We start from the raw sequence: 20,091 nt of genomic DNA, 5'->3' as shown, positions 1-20,091 counted from the left end.
CGAGCCCATCCAAGCATCTGACTGCTCTTTACAAGTACCGAGCATAGAAGAGCTAGTCATCACTACTCGCTATGACCCACTCATCACTACTTGTGACATATTTTATATATAGCTCACCAAAGTATTAGCTTTTATGGAAAGAGCATATTATATGGTGACCTATTTGCAAAGAATGCTCCATGGGAAAATAGGAAATTTGTTATTTTTTCAGAGATATTTGGTCTACAGATGAACCAACATTTGCAGGACCCTGTTCTAGCGACCGTATCAATCGCCTGTGCTCGCCAGAGCAGAGGCCTGAGAATTGTCTTTCACTTGCCGGAATCCCTTGGCACCTCTTCTAATTTGCAAGTCCTGCATTACACACTCATATTGTGCTGGGCATACAAGTAAAAAAAAAAAAGAAGAGGTGCTGTGGATTCTGGCAGGTAGGAGGCGGCTCGCAGGGATCCTGGTCCACACACCAGGGTCCGTGACTCTTTGTGGTAATCTCTATTGATATATTATATAAGTAAAGCCACAGACTCTTCCAGAAGAACAGAGATCTGCCTACAACAATTTTGGCACACTAAAAGGCACTTTGCACACTACGACATCGCAGCTGCGATGTCGGTGGGATCAAATTGAAAGTGACGCACATCCGGCGTCGCTGTCGATATCGTAGTGTGTAAAGCCTTTTTTATACGATTAACGAGCGCAAAAGCGTCGTAATCGTATCATCGGTGTAGTGTTGGTCATTTCCATAATTTGGAAAGGACCGATGGTACAATGTTGTTCCTCGTTCCTGCGGCAGCACACATCGCTGTGTGTGAAGCCGCAGGAGCGAGGAACATCTACCTGCGTCCTGCGGCTCACGCCAGCAATGCGGAAGGAGGGAGGTGGGCGGGATGTTTACGTCCCGCTCATCTCCACCCCTCCACTTCTATTGGCCGCCTGCCGTGTGATGTCGCTATGACTCCGCACGACCTGCCCCCTTAATAAGGAGGGGGGCTCGCCGGCCAGAGCAATGTCGCATGGTAGGTGAGTGCATGTGAAGCTGCCGTAGCGATAATGTTCTCTACGGCAGCAATCACAAGATATCACAGCTGCGACGGGGGCGGGGACTATCGCACTCGGCATCGCATGCATCGGCTTGCGATGTCGTAGTGTGCAAAGTGCCCCTAAGAGTGACTGTTCACTATATACAAGCCTATTATCGCTCTCTATTCAATACAATGCAAAAAAAAAGGACTAATGCTGCACACTAGTCCAAAAAAAGACCAAAGGGACACAGTTTTGGTCTGTCGGGTGAATGACGGCCTACAGGCACATTTGACATAAGCAGTAGGGCTTTTTCGTGTATACGGTCGCTGCTGTTAATGTAGATTTATACACGATTTTACAGTATCAGCCTTAATTTTTTTTTTGTTAAATAAACAAGCATTTAAAAGGGTTATTCGAAAATGTCCACATCAGAAGTGAGTGGTGTCAACGTTCAGACCTTGCACAATCAGCAAATGTCCTATTCTAATGAACAAGACACCTGCACGATAGGAATAGAAAAAAACGAAAGTATGGACCCAGCACCAATATCCAGATACCTGCACGATACCGGCCCATCATGCACCCGTCTCGATAGATGTGCAGTGTTGAGAATCAGTGGCACCACTCACTTTCCTTGCTGAAGTGAGCTGTACCAGAAAAACCCTTTTGTCACGATGAGTTTTTGGATTATGGAGAACCGGGCCCTTAAGTTGTCCCTCAAGCTATGGGACACTACACTATCCCTAACCTCAGGGATTCTCCTAATGGTGGAGAGGCCCAAGTATCCTTCCTGGCTCTGCTCCTGACTAGTCCTGATCTGATTCTCCATACCCCTCCTCCCAAGCAGGAATGGGACAGGAGTGTGTTGAAACCACAGATAAAGACAGACAATGGAAAAACGAAAACTCTGTCATACAGCACACACACACACAAAGTTAAAGGAAACCAATCACCAGGATTTTTGTATATAACCTAAAGCCAGTGCTATACTGGCACTATCAGGCTGATTCTCTGCATACCTGTAGTGGTCAGCTCGGTTGTTTAGGTTTTGAAATCCAAGAAAGTAAATTTTATACAATCTGCAGCTTCTTGAGTGACAGCAGCTGAGGATCAGATAATATCTGGGGGGGTTCATAGTTATCCCCTCCCCCTGTTAGAATTAGCATAAGTATTAAATAAACCATTCACTTTTCACTTACAGGACCTGTGTGAGGTCATACCCATGTGACCAGAAGGGGTGGAGCCTCAGCCAACAAAGCTGATACCATGAAGCAACATTTTTGCTTCATTCTGTTGGCTGAGGCCCTGCCCCTTCTGGTCACATGGGTATGACCTCACACAGGTCCTGCAAATGAAAAGGGAAGTTTGTATAATACTTATCCCCTCCTCCTGTTAGAATTAGCATAACTCTGAATACGCCCCCCCAGATATTATCTGATCCTCAGCTGCTGTCACTCAAGAAGCTGCCGTTTCATAAACTTTACTTTCTTCAGTTTCAAAACCTAAAAATCTGAGCTGACCACTAAAGATATGTAGAGAATCAGCCTGATAGTGCCAGTATAGCACTGGCTTTAGCTTATATACGAAAATCCTGGTGATTGGTGCGCTTTAAAGACAATAAGAGGTTCAAGGGGAAAAACAAGAGTGGAAAGGAAGCACAAAACAACCGGAGTAAACTGCACAACTGCACCAAGCAAAAATCACAACTTGCACCAGAGAGAGTCTGGGACACCACACCTCACAGACCAACATAGAACAAACTATAGCTGGCATGGGTAGCAGGATTCCACCAGCATAAATAGGAGGGGAGCAGATGTGATAGGTCTCCCCATAACATGTGATCAAAGGAGCAAGAAGAGCAGCAGATATTAACTCCCGCTAGTCTGCCTATGTTCATCCCAGACACCAGAGAAGCCATTGGGCGGAGTGTTAGGGGTACTTTGCACACTGTGACATCGCTACTGCGATATCGTCGGGGTCAAATCGAAAGTGACGTACATCCGGCGCCGGTAACGACGTTGGAACGTGTAAAGCCTAGATTTGCCGATAAACTATCGCAAAAGCGTCAAATCGGTGATCTGTGTAGCGTCGGTCATTTTCATAATGTTGCACCAATAGGAGATACGATGTTGTTCCTCGTTCCTGTGGCAGCACACACCGCTGTGTGTGAAGCTGCAGGAGCGAGGAACATCTCCTTACCTGCCTCCACCGACTATGCGGAAGGAAGGAGGTGGGAGGGATGTTTACATCCCGCTCATCTCCGCCCCTCCGTTTCTATTGGCCGCCTGCCGTGTGACGTCGCTGTGATGCCACACGACCCGCCCCCTTAGGAAGAAGGCGGGTCGCCGGCCAGAGCAACGTCGCAGGGCAGGTAAGTGCGTGTGAAGCTGCCGTAGAGATAATGTTCGCTACGGCAGCTATCACAAGATATCGCTTGTGCGACGGGGGTGGGGACTATCGTGCTCGGCATCGCTAGCCGATGCTAGTGATGTCGCAACATGCAAAGTACCCCTTAGAATCTGCTATCTGAACAGAGTTCAGTGCCGCCATGACAGTTGGTGGTTTGTGCAAGCAAAACTCCGTGTGACACCTTTGATATAAGCAAGTGGAAACTACAAAAAAAAAAAAAAGTAGAACGAGGGCACTCTCATCAATAGTATTGTAGATATCAAACAATAATAAATCCTGTGAGCTATGCATAAAAGCACAGACATACGGAGACTGCCAACGTCTTCTATCCGAATGTCAAGGAGTCTTGTTGTAGAAATGGATCAATGTTCCCAGTACAGGATTGAAAATGAATTTGTTTTTGTTTTTTTAAAAAACATTTTATCACCACTGTCTATATTTTGCATTTGTTTGATTAAGTTAAATAAAAAAAAATAGTGGTTTTACAGCAAAATAGCTGATGGCTCTCTACAAGAGACAGAACCGAAAAGTCTTCTATTCTACTCTATTTCCTTTGATAGAAAAGCTTTTTTTAACCTGTATTTTTAAAATATCCAAGGAAAATTATTTCCACGCTGAGGAACAGTTAGTTAATAGCACAATCCAGACCAAACTGAAGTGTTATTTGTGCCTTACCCACTCGACCGCTGGGTCTCCGACCAGAGCCAACGGATTCATGGCCACCTAAAATATTTGTCTCATTTCAGGACACTCGGAGGTTGGATGGCTCTTCCGATGAGAGAACCCTTCAAATCTTACGGATTTGTGAAACCAGTCATACTTGACCTCAATATCGGCCCAGTAAGAAAACAAAAACTAAAAACATATTCTAAAGGGATTCTTAAATTCTTTTAATTGCACTTGTTTCTTGTTGTGTATCTGCTCATGATGGCATGGTGCTACACAAAAAACATACATAAACACTTATTAAATGTGTATAATATTCAATTAGTTCCAATAAGGGCTCCCTAGATTATAAAACCTGTTGGAACAAGTGGAATACATAAAGAGCTTGAAATACTATAAAAAAAGGTGCTATGCTTTACAGTAATCCCACACACCGGCAAGCATGGCAAGAAATCATGCTATATATATATAGAAAGGCAGGAATCGTACATTCAGTCAGTTCTATATACATTTCGGAGAAATGTTTTATAATTGGAAGTGAATATTGAAAAAGGAAAAATATCAAAAAATATCAGATACATTTTTACAGGTACATAGTATACATTTACCTGGAGATGCCCCAACCAAACAATAATGTATTTATAATATACACACATACATACGGTGGTGCATTAAAGCTTGTGAACCCTTCAGAATTCACCATATTCCTGCAAAAATATTACCTAAAATTACATCAAGTCCTAAACGTAGATGAAGAAAACCAAAATCGAACATATGAGTCAAAAATATTACACTTTTTTTTGTTTTCTGGATTAATTTTAGTTTTGAAGGACACCATTTATTTTACCATACATATCATGTGCTGAAGAACGGGGGAAAAAAATCAAAGTGAGACGAAATTGTGAAACACCCCCCCCCCCCTCAAACACAATTCTGCCATTGTTATTGAGGGGTTTTAAAGCACTCGTGTAGCAGTATAGCTGGGTTTACACACTGCAACATCTCAAACGACATCGCTGTAACGTCACCGGTTTTGTGACGCAATAGCGATGTTGTTTGCGATGTTGCAGTGTGTGAAACCTATCAGCAACCCGGCCCCTGCTGTGAAGTTGTAATCGTTACAAATCGTTCAGGACCATTCCTAGGTCCTTTGTTTCCCGCTGTGCAGCATGAAGTTTCAGTGTGTGAAGACTTTGCAGCGACTTTGTTAGCAACTTCCCTTTCAAAAGGCTGCTTATCAACGTCCCCAACAACCAGCTAGGTCGCTCTGCAGGTCCGGATCGCTGTTGAGTTGTTGGCCAGGTTTGCCTGTTTGAACGCTCACCAGAGACTTAGCAGAGACTTAGGGAGGTCGCTATTGCGTCACCAAACCGGTGACGTTACAGCGATGTCCTTTGCGATGTTGCAGTGTGTAAACCCAGCTTATGACCTGACAACTAGTGTTGAGCGAGTAGATAACTATTCGTACTCACTATGCTGTTAGCGAGTACTGTCCATTACTCGCATATTCGTTACGAGTAGCGGGCGCAATGTGAGTCAATAGGAAATACTCGCTAAGTAGCAAGTAACCCAAAAGCCGTACTATTTGCTACTCGGACGAAAAGTACTGCTTTCAGGTTACTCACTACTTAGCGAGTATTCCCCATTGACATACTTTTGCGCTCGCTAGTCATAACGAATATGCGATTAGCAGACAGTACTCGCTAACAGCATAGCGAGTACGAATAGTTAACTACATGCTCAACACTACTGACAACATGAGTCTCCAGGTCTGTAGTATTACAGCGATACTAAACATGGCCAGTTTTTCTTGTTATTTTAGTAATGAAAAACAAAATACGCCATTTTCTGAGGCATGTAGGGGCACGTTCACACAAAGTCTGATAAAGTGCTTAACAGTTGAAAAGAATGACCATATGCATTGCAATGTAGAAAAAAAAAAGGTGCTCAGGTTTTTGAGCTACTTTCTCACTTTCGTAAAGACAGCAATTTAATAAAAAAAAAAAATAAAATCTGCAAAGACGCCAAAAAATGGCTTCAGGAAAAACTCTGCTGCGCTATTTCCTGAAACAGTCTTCTGCTTTAAAAACCCGGCGGGTATGCTGGTGTCTAAATTATGTGTTGACTTTTTTTTTCCATTTTTACTTTATTTTTTTTTATTTCCCTTAGGAAACTTGAAGCTGCAGTTTTTCACTTATTTATACTTTATTCTGCAATACCACAGTATTGCAGTATTAAAGAGGATATCAACTACTTTGACAACCTCTACTCATTCTCCTTGTTCGCCCCCGTAAAAAATAAAAACCCTATACTCATCTCCGGTGCGACCATGGTTACAGCGATGTGTATCGTTACCAGGAACCAGGTGACACTGTTATGACATGCAGGCTCCTCGACCAATCAGTGTCCAGGGTTTGTCTCCTCGCCTTCGGACAGTTGAGCAGGATGTGAGTGATGTGCTGACTTCCTGCTCAAATGTCCGAAGGCAGGGAGACAGATGCCGGGCGCTGATTGGTCGTGAGGCTCGAATGTCATAATGTCACATGAGCCCTGGGAACGCAACTTTAGACATGGCTGGAACCACGGCTGCACCAGAGGTGAGTATAGGCTTATTTTTTATTATTTTTTTTTTGGGGGGAAATGATGAGAATGAGTAGGGGTTGTCAAAGCAGTGGAGAGCCTGCTTAAGGGATACTGTGGTTCTCCTATGGGACTCTGTCTTTGACTGAGCTTCACAGAGCTAAATTACATTGGGGGCCTTCAGCAGACCCTTAGATGCTGTGGTAACCCAATGATTCCCATCAATCGCACGCATTACGGGGAGCAGTTGGAGGCTGGTGCACCGGTTAAACTACAGCGATCAGAGCAAACTCCAGTCGCTGTAGTTAAAGACAGATATCGGCTATGTAACACAGCCAGCATCTGCCTGGTATGAAACAGTCTGAGCAATTGTGGAAGCGTATCACTGCACGAACAAATATTCTTGAGGACACCAGAAAAAGTTATTTTGGACTTCACCAATCCACAGTCAGTTTTTGTAGAAATGGAAGAAATTCAAGACCATCCTAAAAAATTATATAAAAAAAATCGTTGCTCAGGCATCTCCTCCAGGCAGCCAAGACCGTCATCCCTCGCCACTGGAAAACCACGGAGTCGTCATCTGTGGAGGAATGGATAAGCCAGGTAGACGTGATCTACCGGATGGAAAGGATACTGGCCCAATCTCGTAATGATGTGGATGCCACTGCCACAAAGTGGTTCCATTGGGAATCTTTCTTGACTAGTCTTGGCTTCTGTACCGCGAGGTAGGATGTGATGCATTCTCGTGTGTACAGAGTTATATCTTCTTGAGTGCTCTATGGTTTTGGGTCTTGGACATGGCGGGTAGGGGACCCCATGGCATATCTCTCTCTTTCTCCTTTATGCTCTCCTTCCTTTGTTCTCTTTTTAAGTGATTCCTGCTTCCGATGTCAAATGTATTAAATATATTTTATGTGTGGTCACCGGAGTTGTAAGAGCTTGTTATTAATTGACTATTGATTGATGTTATTAATGGTACCACAATGCTACTTTCCGATTTATGTTTGTCAATGTTTGGAATTGCTTTTTGAAAATCAATGTTAAATCTAAAAGAAATTCAAGACCATTATTACCCTTCCCAGGAGTGGTCCACCAACAAAGATCACTCAAAGAGCAATGCATATAATAGTCCATGAGATCTCAAAGGAACCCAAGGGTACATATAAGCAACTAAAGGCTTCTTTCACATTAGGCAATATTAATGTTCACGAGTCCACAGTCAAGCACTGAACAGCAGTGTTGTGCATTGCAGATTTGGAAAGAAAAACTGACCTGGATCAAGTCAGATGGATATTGGAACAATGTTTTGGTTTAGATGAGATGCATTATGTCTGGAGAAAATAAATAGTCTAAAAAACTCAAAACATGGTGGTGGTAGTATCATGGTTCGGGCTTATTTTGTTGCATTTGGGTAAGGACGACTTCCAGTCATTGATGGAACAATGAATTATGAACGTTGTCAGCAATTATTAAACGAAAATTTCAGGACATCTGTCTATGAGCTGAATCTCAAAAGAATGCAGCCATGAAGCAAAACAATCCAAAACACAAGTCGTTCTACAAAACAATGATTAAAGAAGAATAAAGTTACAGTTTAGTAATGGCCAAGTCATAGTCCTGACCATAATGCTACAGAAATGAGGTGGAAGGGCCTGAAACGAGCAGTTCATGGGGGAGGGAAAAAACACATGCATAATAAAGATAGAGCTGTTTTTGTAGGGAAGAAATGGGCTAAAATTTCTCCAAACCGATGTGCAAGACTAATCAACAATAACTGGGAAAGTTTAGGTTCAGTTAATGCTACAGAAAGTGGTCACACCAGATATTGAAAGCAAAAGGTTCATATATTTCTGACTCATTTGTGGGATTTAGGTCTCTATCTAATTTTTGGACTTGTGTGAAAATCTGATGACATTTTAGATTGATATGAAATAATATGGAGGATTCTGAAGGATTCACAAGCTTTCAATCATCACTGTATATATAGATAGGGAAAAAAAACAAAACATTGACATTTGTTTTCGATTTAGACCTTTGGTTTTTTCCATATAAGTAGCTATTTTAAAGTCTAGGTTTTCTTAAAATGCTTGGCGTTGTAGTGCGCCCTCATATCCTTCCTCAGGTTGAATTTTGCACCACATACTCCACAGGTATACAGATGAATATCCATGTGTTGCTCTAGAAGTTCGTTGTTTGGGAAGATCTGAAAACACACCTGACATATCGTTTCTCCTGCTGCCAAATGGGAGATCATGTGGCGCACGTGGTCGTGTTTGCGGAAGTTTCCTTGGTCGCAAAGTGAGCAAACGTACCTAGCCATGCCTGTGTGCATATCGTTGTGCAGCCTGAGCTGGCGCTCCCGTAGAAACTGTTTCCCACAAATCTGGCATGAAAACTGCTTCTCCTTGGTGTGTACGGTATAATGTTCTCGAAGGTGGCAGCGCTGGAAAAAGCCTTTGCCGCAGATGTCGCAGAAATGCTTCCTTCGATGGTCTTTATCGGTATCATCAGTAACGGAGCCTCTGAAGCCTTCATGGTCTAAGCAATGAGACATGTGCTCTACCACCAGGTTCTCCGCCTCAAACCGCTGCCCACAATTAGGGCAACGGAAAGGGCAGGAGGAATGTTTATAAACCTGTCTGGCATTAATAGACTCTTCATTTAAGTCATCCCACATGTCTGCTAGCACCTCTCCCATTGCCGACGACTCCTCAATGCCATCTTCAAAGTGCATCCTCTCGTCGATATTTGCCTCATCGGCGTCGAGTCGCTCCTGAGCTTCTCCACATCTTTGAGCATGTTCTTGAAGTTGTCTACCTTTCACGAGAATTTGTCCACATTTGCCGCATGCACATATATTTCCCATATGTTGAGACAAATAGTGGGAAGAAAGGTCATGCTCGGCGACCGTCACGCCACACAGCTCACATGCTACATCGGATGCAGCCCCGCTGGTTTCTGCACCGTCTTGATCTAGAAAGTCAACATCTTTTCTACCCAACGTTTGTTGCGAATTGAGAGATTTCGGATTAGTACTTTTATATTGTTCACCAACGTAATAGCCAAGTGCCTCATCACCTTCATCCTCCAACTCATCAATGTCCGAGGATTCAAAATATTCTTTATCGGAGATTTTCACAATATTAATGTCATCCATTTCCACAATGGAGTTCTCGTCAGCTTCGATTTTTATAATGACCGAGTTCTTCTCAGTGGTGTCTATGATCTCACTTTTTATTTGGTCTAGACTAATGGGTATATTTTTTGCACTTTCAGTAGACAAGCATTGACTCGAGTCTGCTCTTTGCATGTTGTCTTGGGTTGGAGAAAACTTAGAGACTGGCGATTCGCTGCCGCTCTGGCTCTGATCATTACTGGAGTTTTCTCTATTTTGGAAGAAATGCCTATTTGTGCAGGTCTGAGAGTGCTCGTCAAGGAGTTTTTCACAGCTGAATGCAAAGCCACAACTCTCACAGGTGTAACTGCGACCAAAGCGTCTGCTCCCACGTTCTCTTGGGTTAGACACTTTTGGGGAAGGGGTTTTCTTGCAGATGTTTGGCATCTGTTTACGCAGTGTGGCAGGAACGCTGGGTTCAGTTGGTCTTTCCGGAACAGTGTTTACAGGTAATGCAGTCTCCGAGGGCCGCCTGCTCGGTTCCTCTCTGCTTTTCGGAGTGGGTTCTTCATACATACGGACGCCAAATACCATTTTATTACTCAGGCTACTTGATGCAGAAGAGGTGCATTTAATTGAAGAATCGATATCTTGTATGTCTTCCAAACAGTCTGGGATAACATAGAGCTGCAGGTAAGTCATGGCGTTTTTCAACTGCTCAAAATTTTCTGGGGCCTTGAGGATTTTACCAAGGTACATGAATTGTAGTATCAGGTCAAAACATTCGGCGGTGATCTTGGTATTGGTGAGGTTGATCTGTGCCATGGCGTGCGGATGATTTATGAACATCATCTTAAAATAAGAGCTGCAGGCGGCCAGAACGGCCTTGTGGGCTTGGAAGTAGGTATCATTGATGGAGATGCAGCAATCACATAGAAACCCCCAATCTCGCTGGTTGTAGAGTTGCTGAAGCACGTAACTACAGTGGCTTGCTTTTCCCATCATGATTTGCTCCAGTGGTACCTTCATGGAGAAGAAGAAAAAAAAATAAATAAAATGGGTATATAACTTAATAGAGCAGCGCAATATACAGGAATATATCATGCACTGTAGGCCATTTTCAGACGAGTGCATGAAAATTCGGCACAGTTTATCCCCCCGCCCAAAAAAAAAAGGAAAAAGGACCAATTTTCATCCATATGTCTTTTTGCAGTGAGCAAGTTGCCCCTTTTTGAGGATCTTTTAAAGCATCACACCAGTGTTTTGTTTTTTTTTATTGCACAACTGGAGTGTTGCTTTAAATCTAAGTCCCCTGCCCCATGTCATATACTCACTCTGGTGAGTCTCTGGTGATTTGTGACCTGCCAGCTGCTCCAGTGTTTCATGGAGCGCATCAGAGGTCACAACTCAACAGAAGTCTATGAAAGCCTCGTTCTGGCTCTCATAGACTTGTATTGAAACTTGTGACATAACTTCTGGCCAGTCAGGCTTTAGTCACAAGATGGCGCTGTGGGACCAGAGTGGCGTTGGTAAAAGGTGAAGCCGCCAGAAGGTGAGTATATGACAAGGGGCGGATATTTAGATTTAAAGCACCACTCCAGTGCTGAAAAAAAAACAAATCACTGGAGTGGTCCTTTAACTGTTAAAGGTTTTGAAAGAAATTAAACAGCTAAAAGAAGCAACCTAAGAATCCGATGTGCATGGAGCCTCACAAACAAGGGACGGAGATCCGTTTTTTAAACTGATACATGGATCCATAAAGCACTATGGGGGACATTCATCTAGACCAAAGATTTGATGGTCTTGATGAGGGGGGTGTTGTTACAGCAGAGACACCCCTGATTCATTAAGAGGCGCACACCTCTTAATGAATCAGGCGAGGCGCATAGTGGTGTGCGCCTTACACATGCTGGAGAAAGATTTGTGGTGTAGCGAATGCCACTACTTGTCATGAATTTGAGGTTCCCGCAAAGACACAGACATGGCACCCAGGAGGTCGTTACACATATTTCAAGATGCTGTTTATGGCAGCTTATATTTTGGGAGGTTTATAGCTACGCTCATGACTTTCATAGATAGCATATGTAACCATTATAATCCATGGAACTGTCCACATCTGGGTTTTTTTTGCGAACGAGTGTCTGCAAAAAAAAAAAAAAAACATAAAGAAGGAGACATTCCCATTTTTTTATCACCGTTTTGGATGAAACTCGTGTATTCAAATCTATTCAAATCAATGGGAGCCTGGACGAAAAAAAACAGAGTACGGATGCCATTTATGCAGCATCTGAGCGCAGTCTATTTTTAATGTAGGGAAGAAAAAAAAACAACAACAGAGAAATGTCACAGATTAATACAGATGTATGTAAAGCTTTGTGGAATTAACGGTGCTATATAAGTGAATATTATATATTAAATCACTGGTTGTATGAAAAAAACAAAAAACAGCACACTGATGCCATTGCTAATAGGCAGGTGAAGCTTGGGAAAAAAAACAATTAGGGGCATAGGAGAAAAACTATATGCCACACCGATGCTAAGAATGGACGCATGGACCAAAAATAGATTAACGTTGGATCCAGTACAATAAAATAATAATAATAATAATAATAATAAAATAAAAAAAAATAAAATAAATAACATACATCTGAATGAGGCCTCAGTGTGTAAAGCCGGTAAGGGTCTAAAGATGATCAGAACAGACAATTTCAACCAAATTGATTGAGGCAACCACAGGTGATCAGTGATCATTTGTTATATTCAGGATACCCTTTGAGGTGGCCATAAATCTACTTCTATCTAACATGTCTGGTCACTTGAAAGGGAGTTAAGGGTGCTTTACACGCTGCGACATCGCTAGCAATGTCAAGCGCGATAGCACCCGCCCCCGTCGTACGTGCGACATGTGGTGATCGCTGTCGTAGCGAACAATATCGCTACGGCAGCGTCACACGCACATACCTGCTTAGCGACGTCATTGTTGCTGCCGAACAATCCCTCCGTCAAGGGGGAGGTGCGTTTGGCGTCACAGCGGCGTCACAAAACAGCCGCCCAAAGGAAGAGGAGGGGAGGAGATGAGCGGCCGGAACATGCCGCCCAACACCTTCCTTCCTTCTTTTCCGGTGGACGCAGGTAAGGAGATGTTCGTCGTTCCTGCGGTGTCACACATAGCGATGTGTGGTGCCGCAGGAACGACGAACAACCAGCGGCAGGCACCACCAACGATATTATGAAAAGGAACGTGTCAACGATTTTTGACGTTTTTGCGATTGTTGATCGTTGCTCCTAGCTGTCACACGCTGCGATGTCCCTAACGACGCCGGATGTGCGTCACTAACGACGTGACCCCGACGATATATCGTTAGCGATGTCGCAGCGTGTAAAGCACCCTTAAGTCAGCAGGTTTTTTCTCTGTAATCCAAGGACAGCATGCTGCACGGGTTAAAACACAGAATTCAGAGATGTGTCTCTTATCAAGCTCTGTGTTGTTGTTTACGCACAATGATTGTTTATCACCAGGACCTTATCCTGAGCCTTAATCTGACATTCCCCCTTCCAGTGATTAGCAGCTCACTGTCGATGGACCTTGTATAGAGTCTTGTCTAAGCGTGATTAGCTTTCTCAGTTATGCTGCATTGCTAAATCGAAAAACTCTGTGTCAGAAAGGCTGCCCCCAGTAATCTAAGTCATATATCGTTGGATTCTGGGTTTCTTTGCCTACATCATGCTACTCTCAGATGAGGTAGCAATAACTTGCTGACGGATTCCCGTTAAAGGAATTCTTACAACAAACTATCAAGTATCCAATGAACAATGACTGATAGAACAAATTCCTGCATTTCCAGGAGGAGTTGAAGAGTAGAGATCGGGCATTCTTCCAAAATCCTTTAAGGCCCCCTAAACCTCTGTGACAGCCCTATTTCTTCTCTACAGTAAGCCAGAACAAGGGAGATCCAAGGACAGGACCCCATATGCACTGAGACCAAGGTATAGAGCATGTGCACGGTGGCTCAGTGGTTAGCACTGCTGTCTTGCAGCGCTGGGGTCCTGGGTTCAATTCCCACCAAGGAAACATCTGCAAGGAGTTTGTATGTTCTCTCCGTGTTTGCGTGGGTTTCCTCCGGGATCTCTGGTTTCCTCCCACCTCCAAAGACATACAGATAGGGACTCTAGATTGTGAGCCCCAATGGGGACAGTGTTGCCATTGTATGTAAAGCGCTGTGGAATTAATAGCGCTATATAAATGAATAAATATTATTATATATTATATTATTAAATATATGGCCATCTCCTGCAGATCTGGCTGCTGACAGTGGGTATTAGTACTGCAGACGTGACATGAATCCTACACCTTACACAGCCATCATATTCTGTTATGTATTAGAATGATACAGTGGCCAGGGCCACCTGTCAGTCTAATGTGACACTACCAGGCAGGGATACAATGCCCTCCCCTCCTCCAGTCTGTGTTGTCATCACATGACGTCACATCCCCCACACAGCCAATAGCAGAGCTCTTATGAGTTGCAAGTTGTTGGTGGCCATGGCCTGTCAATCAAAACTGAAACCCGGTAACTAGCCCCTTCCATCCTGACAGTAGCCAGCGATTGTGAAAATAACAGTACGTCTATGGCTAAACCGTGCATTACACACGAGTGCAGTGAGACGGATCAGCCATGCGTATTCTTTGCGGACACTGCCATCAGAGCACTCACACTTGGCTAATAACCACAGAGGAAGTAGAGTCTGCACTCACCTTGCTGAGGAGGGCCGGCTGCATGCAAATATGGCTGTCCTGGACTGGTGGCCACAGCCTGGGCCAGAGCTGGACGTGTTGGCAGTGCCTGTATGAGCAGTGGATGTGGACCTGGTGCTAGATAATGGGGGAGCCGCCCCCTTGCAGCAGGAGCCCCCCGATCCCACCTGATGGCGACCCCTGTGCAGTGATCACCGATCTCCTCGCTGCCCCGAGAGCATTGAGAGGAAGGGGAGGCCACACTGAGCTCCTTCCGTCTGTGCCTGCTGGCTCCTGACGCCCCCTGCTGGACACAGACAAGTTTCACACGGTCAATGCTGCAGAAGCGTCCAGGAGGAAACTGCCTGAATAACAACTACCTAATGATTAGCCAGGCATTGGATACAACAGAGATGTGGTGGGAAAGGTCAATTCTACCCTGCAGCCTAGAAATAATAATGAGCCAAAAATAATTTAGAGTGATCAGTCTTCTTGAGGAATAGAAGCCTTAAGTATTGCAGTATACAGGAAAATTTCAATATACAGTGGAACCTTGCTTAACGAGTAACCCAGTTAGCGAGAATTTCACTTAACGAGCAAAGCTTGCTGTAAATTTGTAACTCACCTTACGAGCAAACTTTGCTGAACAAGCAAAATACTCACCGCACACACTTCCGGTTCCGTACATCCACCGCGCTCTAACCCGCTCTTGCAGTCCGCACAAACACACACAAGCACGGACACACACATATTATGCTCACCTTACCTTCCGTTCCATCGCATCATTGATCTTGTAGTTCGCCGCTACAGCATGTGTATCGGTAACCATCGCAACGATGGAGGAACTTCCGCTGTCAGCCGCTACTCAAAGGCAGCGCGCTGGCCAATCAGTGGCAAGCGGCTCCTGCCTTTGACGTCAGCGCTCTGGCAGCGGAAATTCCTCCCTCGTCGTGATGGTTACCCGATACACATCCTGTACCGGCGAACCGCAAGATCCAGGAGGCCGGCGATGGAACAGAAGGTAAGGTGAGCATAATATGTGTGTGTGTGTTTGTACGTATGTGGAATGGCACAATAGGGGACCAGGATGGGACATTTAACAAGTTGTGGAACGAATTGTCTGCATTGCAATGATTTCCTATGGGAAATCTTTCTCTGCTGAACGAGTAACTTGGTTTACAAGCACAGTCCCAGAACGGATTCTTCTTGTTAACCAAGGTTCCACTGTATATGCACATACAACATAGCTCGCAGCCATCTAAATGGTTAAGCTGCAGCGATCAGCTCCAGCTCTGGTCGCTACTGTTAGAGCTCGTTCACACATCCGTATTTTCAGTCCATAAAAAAAGGACAGCACTCGGACCAATGTTATTCAATAGGGCAGATCTGCATATGAAAAACTTACAGCGTGCACAAGTTTCTTCTGTCTGAGACTGCACCAAGCTCTTCAAAATGCCGCAAGTGGTTCATGAAATTTGATCAAAATTAGGAAACAGATGCACTTTTTTTTTTTTTTTTCATTTCAGCAAATATGTCATAAAAGTTTCAAAAAAATCAAGGTGTACATAAAATGACTCTGTGTGGGGCGTTGGGGAGTACAGTGGCACAAAATAACTTGATGAAATGATAAATCAGCCAAAGCATCTGGAAAGCCTAAGCCGCCGACATCAATAAATAAAAAAAACAAACAGGTGAATCTGTAAAATGGACTTTAAAAAAAAAAAGGTGCAAAATAAAATAATAAAAACCAAGCAAAAAAACACCAAAAACTCAACAAAAAAGGTACAAATACAATAATTAATCAAGCCTGTAATGCTAATCTAAAAAATATTGGTCATGGATGTAACACCAATAGGTGGCGCCACATTCATACAATATAAATGGATGGAAAAAAAAGTTATCAGTAATTATAAGCGAGCATTACCATGCTCAGGTCTCGTAATGAGCATTTAATGCTCAGATGGGCGTGACTCGAGTATACGAGTATAATGGAAGTCAATGGGGAACTCAAGCATTTTCCTGGAAATCTTCCAGAAAAATGCTTCAGTTCCCATTGACTTCCATAATACTCAGATACTCGAGTTACGCACATCCGAGTATTAAATGCTCATTACGAGACCCGAGCATGGTAGTAGGACTACATGACAGGAGGAAACTAGTCCTGTGGTGATAATCTCCTGCAGATAAAACACTGATTTTATTGAAACAACAAGCAGCTCAGTAAGTGTCACATCCTTGGAATAAGGGTCTCTGCCCCTCCATTATGCTGCTCTTAAACTAAATAGCAAAAATCTGCAGACAAGATTCCCTTTAAAATCGAGCCAGTGTTTCTGCTCCATGAGGCTCACAGCACGTCCTATTCTCATCCGTTTTGTGAATCAAACTTGACAATTACAGTCTTTTGAGATCCGTGAGACTCGGATGAAACTAGCGAGACAGATTTTGTACTTCACAGTGCCATCTGAATTTTATCCTTTTTTCAACTGATACATTGTTAAGAGTCAATGGATAGAAATAGTTCAGACATTCTACCTGCTTCAGTGGAATAAAAGGGATGAGGAAAAAAATAAGCTGTTGCAATTGGGATGACACCTGAAAAAAAAAGGTCTATTTCTCTTATGTGGTAACAATTAGGGTATGTGCCCACGATCACCTGGATGCGGCGGGTCCTGACCTGAGTGGCTGCGAATCTCTTCTGCAGGAGACCACAGCTGCTTGTGCCCATTATCAGGGTTCAGGGCGCTACAGTCTCTCGCTTGTGTTCTCCGCAGCAAAGAAATGACATGCTTGTGGCTTTGCAAGCACACGCACAGTGGCCATGGTATTTCTAGAAATCCATCCACTGTGCTTGTACTGTACAGTACATTGCAGCGTTTGGGACACAGCAACAACACATTGCACCCAAAACCCTGCAAACACTAAGCGTGGACACGCACCCTTACAACAAAGATGTGCGAATCTGACCCAAGGCTTTTTTTTATAACATATCAGCGTCTACTTGCCCTAGTACGGACAAGCCGCTGGCCTCCAGACCTGAAAGCAATAGCCTCAATGATACATTTGAGGCCTTCGAGTTCAGGTCAGGAGATTCTTGGCTGATCTGTACATCACGGTCTGTGAAATACTACAGTCATGGCCAAAAGTTTTGAGAATGACACCAAAATGATATTTTCACATGATCTGTTGCCCTCTGGTTTTTAATTGTGTTTGTCTGATGTTTACATCACATACAGAAATATAATTGCAATCATATTATGAGACCAAAAGGTTCTATTGACAGTTAGAATGAGATAATGCAGCAAGTAAATATTTGCAGTGTTGACCCTTCTTCTTCAGGACCTCTGCAATTCTCCCTGGCATGCTCTCAATCAACTTCTGGAGCAAATCCTGACTGATAGCTGTCCATTCTTGCATAAGCAATGCTTGCATTTTGCCAGAATTTGTTGTTTTTTGTTTGTCCACCCGTCTCTTGATGATTGCCCACAAGTTCTCAATGGGATTAAGATCTGGGGAGTTTCCAGGCCATGGACCCAAAATCTCTATGTTTTGTTCCATGAGCCATTTAGTGATCACCTTTGCTTTATGGCAAGGTGCTCCATCATGCTGGAAAAGGCATTGTTGGGTGCCAAACTGCTCTTGGACAGTTGGGAGAAGTTGCTCTTGGAGGACATTCTGGTACCATTCTTTATTCATGGCTGTGTTTTTAGGCCAGACTGTGAGTGAGCCGATTCCCTTGGCTGAGAAGCAACCCCACACATGAATGGTTTCAGGATGCTTAACAGTTGGCATGAGACAAGACTGGTGGTAGCGCTCACCTCTTCTCCTAATAAGCTGTTTTCCAGATGTCCCAAACAATCGAAAAGGGGATTCATCTGAGAAAATGACTTTACCCCAGTCCTCAGCAGTCCACTCCCTGTACCTTTTGCAGAATATCAGTCGGTCCCTGATGTTTTTTCTGGAGAGAAGTGGCTTCTTTGCTGCCCTCCTTGAAACCAGGCCTTGCTCAAGCAGTCTCCTCCTCACAGTGCGTGCAGAAGCACTCACACCAGCCTGCTGCCATTGCTGAGCTAGCTCGGCAATGCTGGTAGTCCCATCCCGCAGCTGAAACAGTTTTAAGATACGCTCCTGGCGTTTGCTGGTCCTTCTTGGGCACCCTGGAGCCTTTTTGGCAACAATGGAAGCTCTCTCCTTGAAGTTCTTGATGATGCGATAGATTGTTGACTGAGGTGCAATCTTTGTAGCTGCGATACTCTTCCCTGTTAGGCCATTTTTGTGCAGAGCAATGATGGCTGCACGTGTTTCTTTAGAGATAGCCATGGTTAACTGAAGAGAAACAATGATACCAAGCACCAGCCTCCTTTTAAAGTGTCCAGTGGTGTCATTCTTACTTAAAATGTGTTTTGGGGGTTAAAGTTCATTTTCTTAGCCAATATTGACTTTGCAAGTAATTGCTGTTAAGCTGATCACTCTTTATGACATTCTGGAGTATATGCAAATTGCCATTAGAAAAACTTAAGCAGTAGACTTTGTAAAAATTAATATTTGTAGCATTCTCAAAACGTTTGGCCATGACTGTAATACAGTATGTGTAACCAGCCTAATGGAATCTTCTGGAATGCAAGGCACTGACAAATATAGCTACTAATAACGCTTCAACTGTTTATAAGAAACTGAAGCAGCACAGTGTGTTTGACCTAGGGGCTCAGTGCACTCTTTCTCCCACTAGTTTTGCATATCACTGCCTTCCGGACAGCTGTGGATTGCCTGGAGCGAGCGCTGTCTGCAGAGAAAACACTGACAGTATTGGTATCAATGAAAAGCAGAGCATGTGGGCAGAACAGTGCACTGAGCTTTAACCACACCCAGGATGCACCAAGCACCCTAATTAGCATAAATTTAATCAAACCTAAAGAGTGATAGTTCGGACCAGTGATCTGCGAACACTACTATGCTGCAGCAGCATCAAACGAGTTCAGAGACACTAGAAGTATGTGCCCACAAACGTGATAGGCCATGTGCGCACGTTGCGTCCAGTACCTTGCAGAAATGAACGCATCCTATGGCAGTATTTGTCATTGTCAAATTTGGTTTTGACCACAGAAACGCAGGAAATACGCATGCGTTTTTGCCGCGTTTTACATGCATTTTCAGTGCTTAAATTGGGATGCGTTTTCAATACAAATACACAACTAAATAAAGCTTGAACATTCAAACAATAGGAAAAAAATGAAAAAAAAATTACCTTTAAATCATACACTATGATAATTTACCGAAAATGATTATTGAGATCTAATAAATAATTATGTTCAAAATAAAGTAAAAGTATTGTTTTACTCATTTTTTAAAGTCGAAATGGATGTGAGGGCAAATGGAAACCTCTTGACCTCACTATAAAGCCAAAAACGCGTACTTTGATTTTGACAAAAAAGCATGCGTTTAGCATCAAAAAAGCATGTAAAACGCTAGAAATTTCTATTAGGATGCATTTTCATAACTGTCATTGACATCAATGTTACCAAAACGCTGCCAAAATGGCAAAAACAATTGACATGTTGCTTCTTCA

The 20,091-nt window shown here is 43.5% G+C and overlaps 1 protein-coding gene across 1 annotated transcript; it reads right to left on the bottom strand.

The window, feature by feature from the left end:
* Positions 1-5,802: 5,802 nt before the first annotated feature.
* ZBTB1 (zinc finger and BTB domain containing 1) lies at positions 5,803-14,807 on the bottom strand. The gene is made up of 2 exons (XM_075329609.1): positions 14,550-14,807; positions 5,803-10,816 (listed from the first exon to the last, which is right to left on the bottom strand). Exons 1-2 carry the CDS (start codon positions 14,571-14,573, stop codon positions 8,747-8,749), a joined length of 2,094 nt encoding a protein of 697 aa, XP_075185724.1. The 5' UTR covers positions 14,574-14,807; the 3' UTR covers positions 5,803-8,746.
* Positions 14,808-20,091: the final 5,284 nt, after the last annotated feature.

The sequence above is a fragment of the Anomaloglossus baeobatrachus genome, chromosome 12 (genome assembly GCF_048569485.1).
Source record: "Anomaloglossus baeobatrachus isolate aAnoBae1 chromosome 12, aAnoBae1.hap1, whole genome shotgun sequence".
Classification (NCBI taxonomy): domain Eukaryota; kingdom Metazoa; phylum Chordata; class Amphibia; order Anura; family Aromobatidae; genus Anomaloglossus; species Anomaloglossus baeobatrachus.
This window is presented reverse-complemented; position numbering and strand designations above follow the sequence as displayed.

Bases quoted from the DNA above. Each gene is read 5' to 3' on its own strand.
- ZBTB1 (XM_075329609.1), bottom strand. From the start codon at position 14,573: ATGCAGCCGGCCCTCCTCAGCAAG. The intron at 10,817-14,549 runs GTGAGTGCAGAC...TTCTCCATGAAG, and splicing joins AGCCGGCCCTCCTCAGCAAG to GTACCACTGGAGCAAATCAT.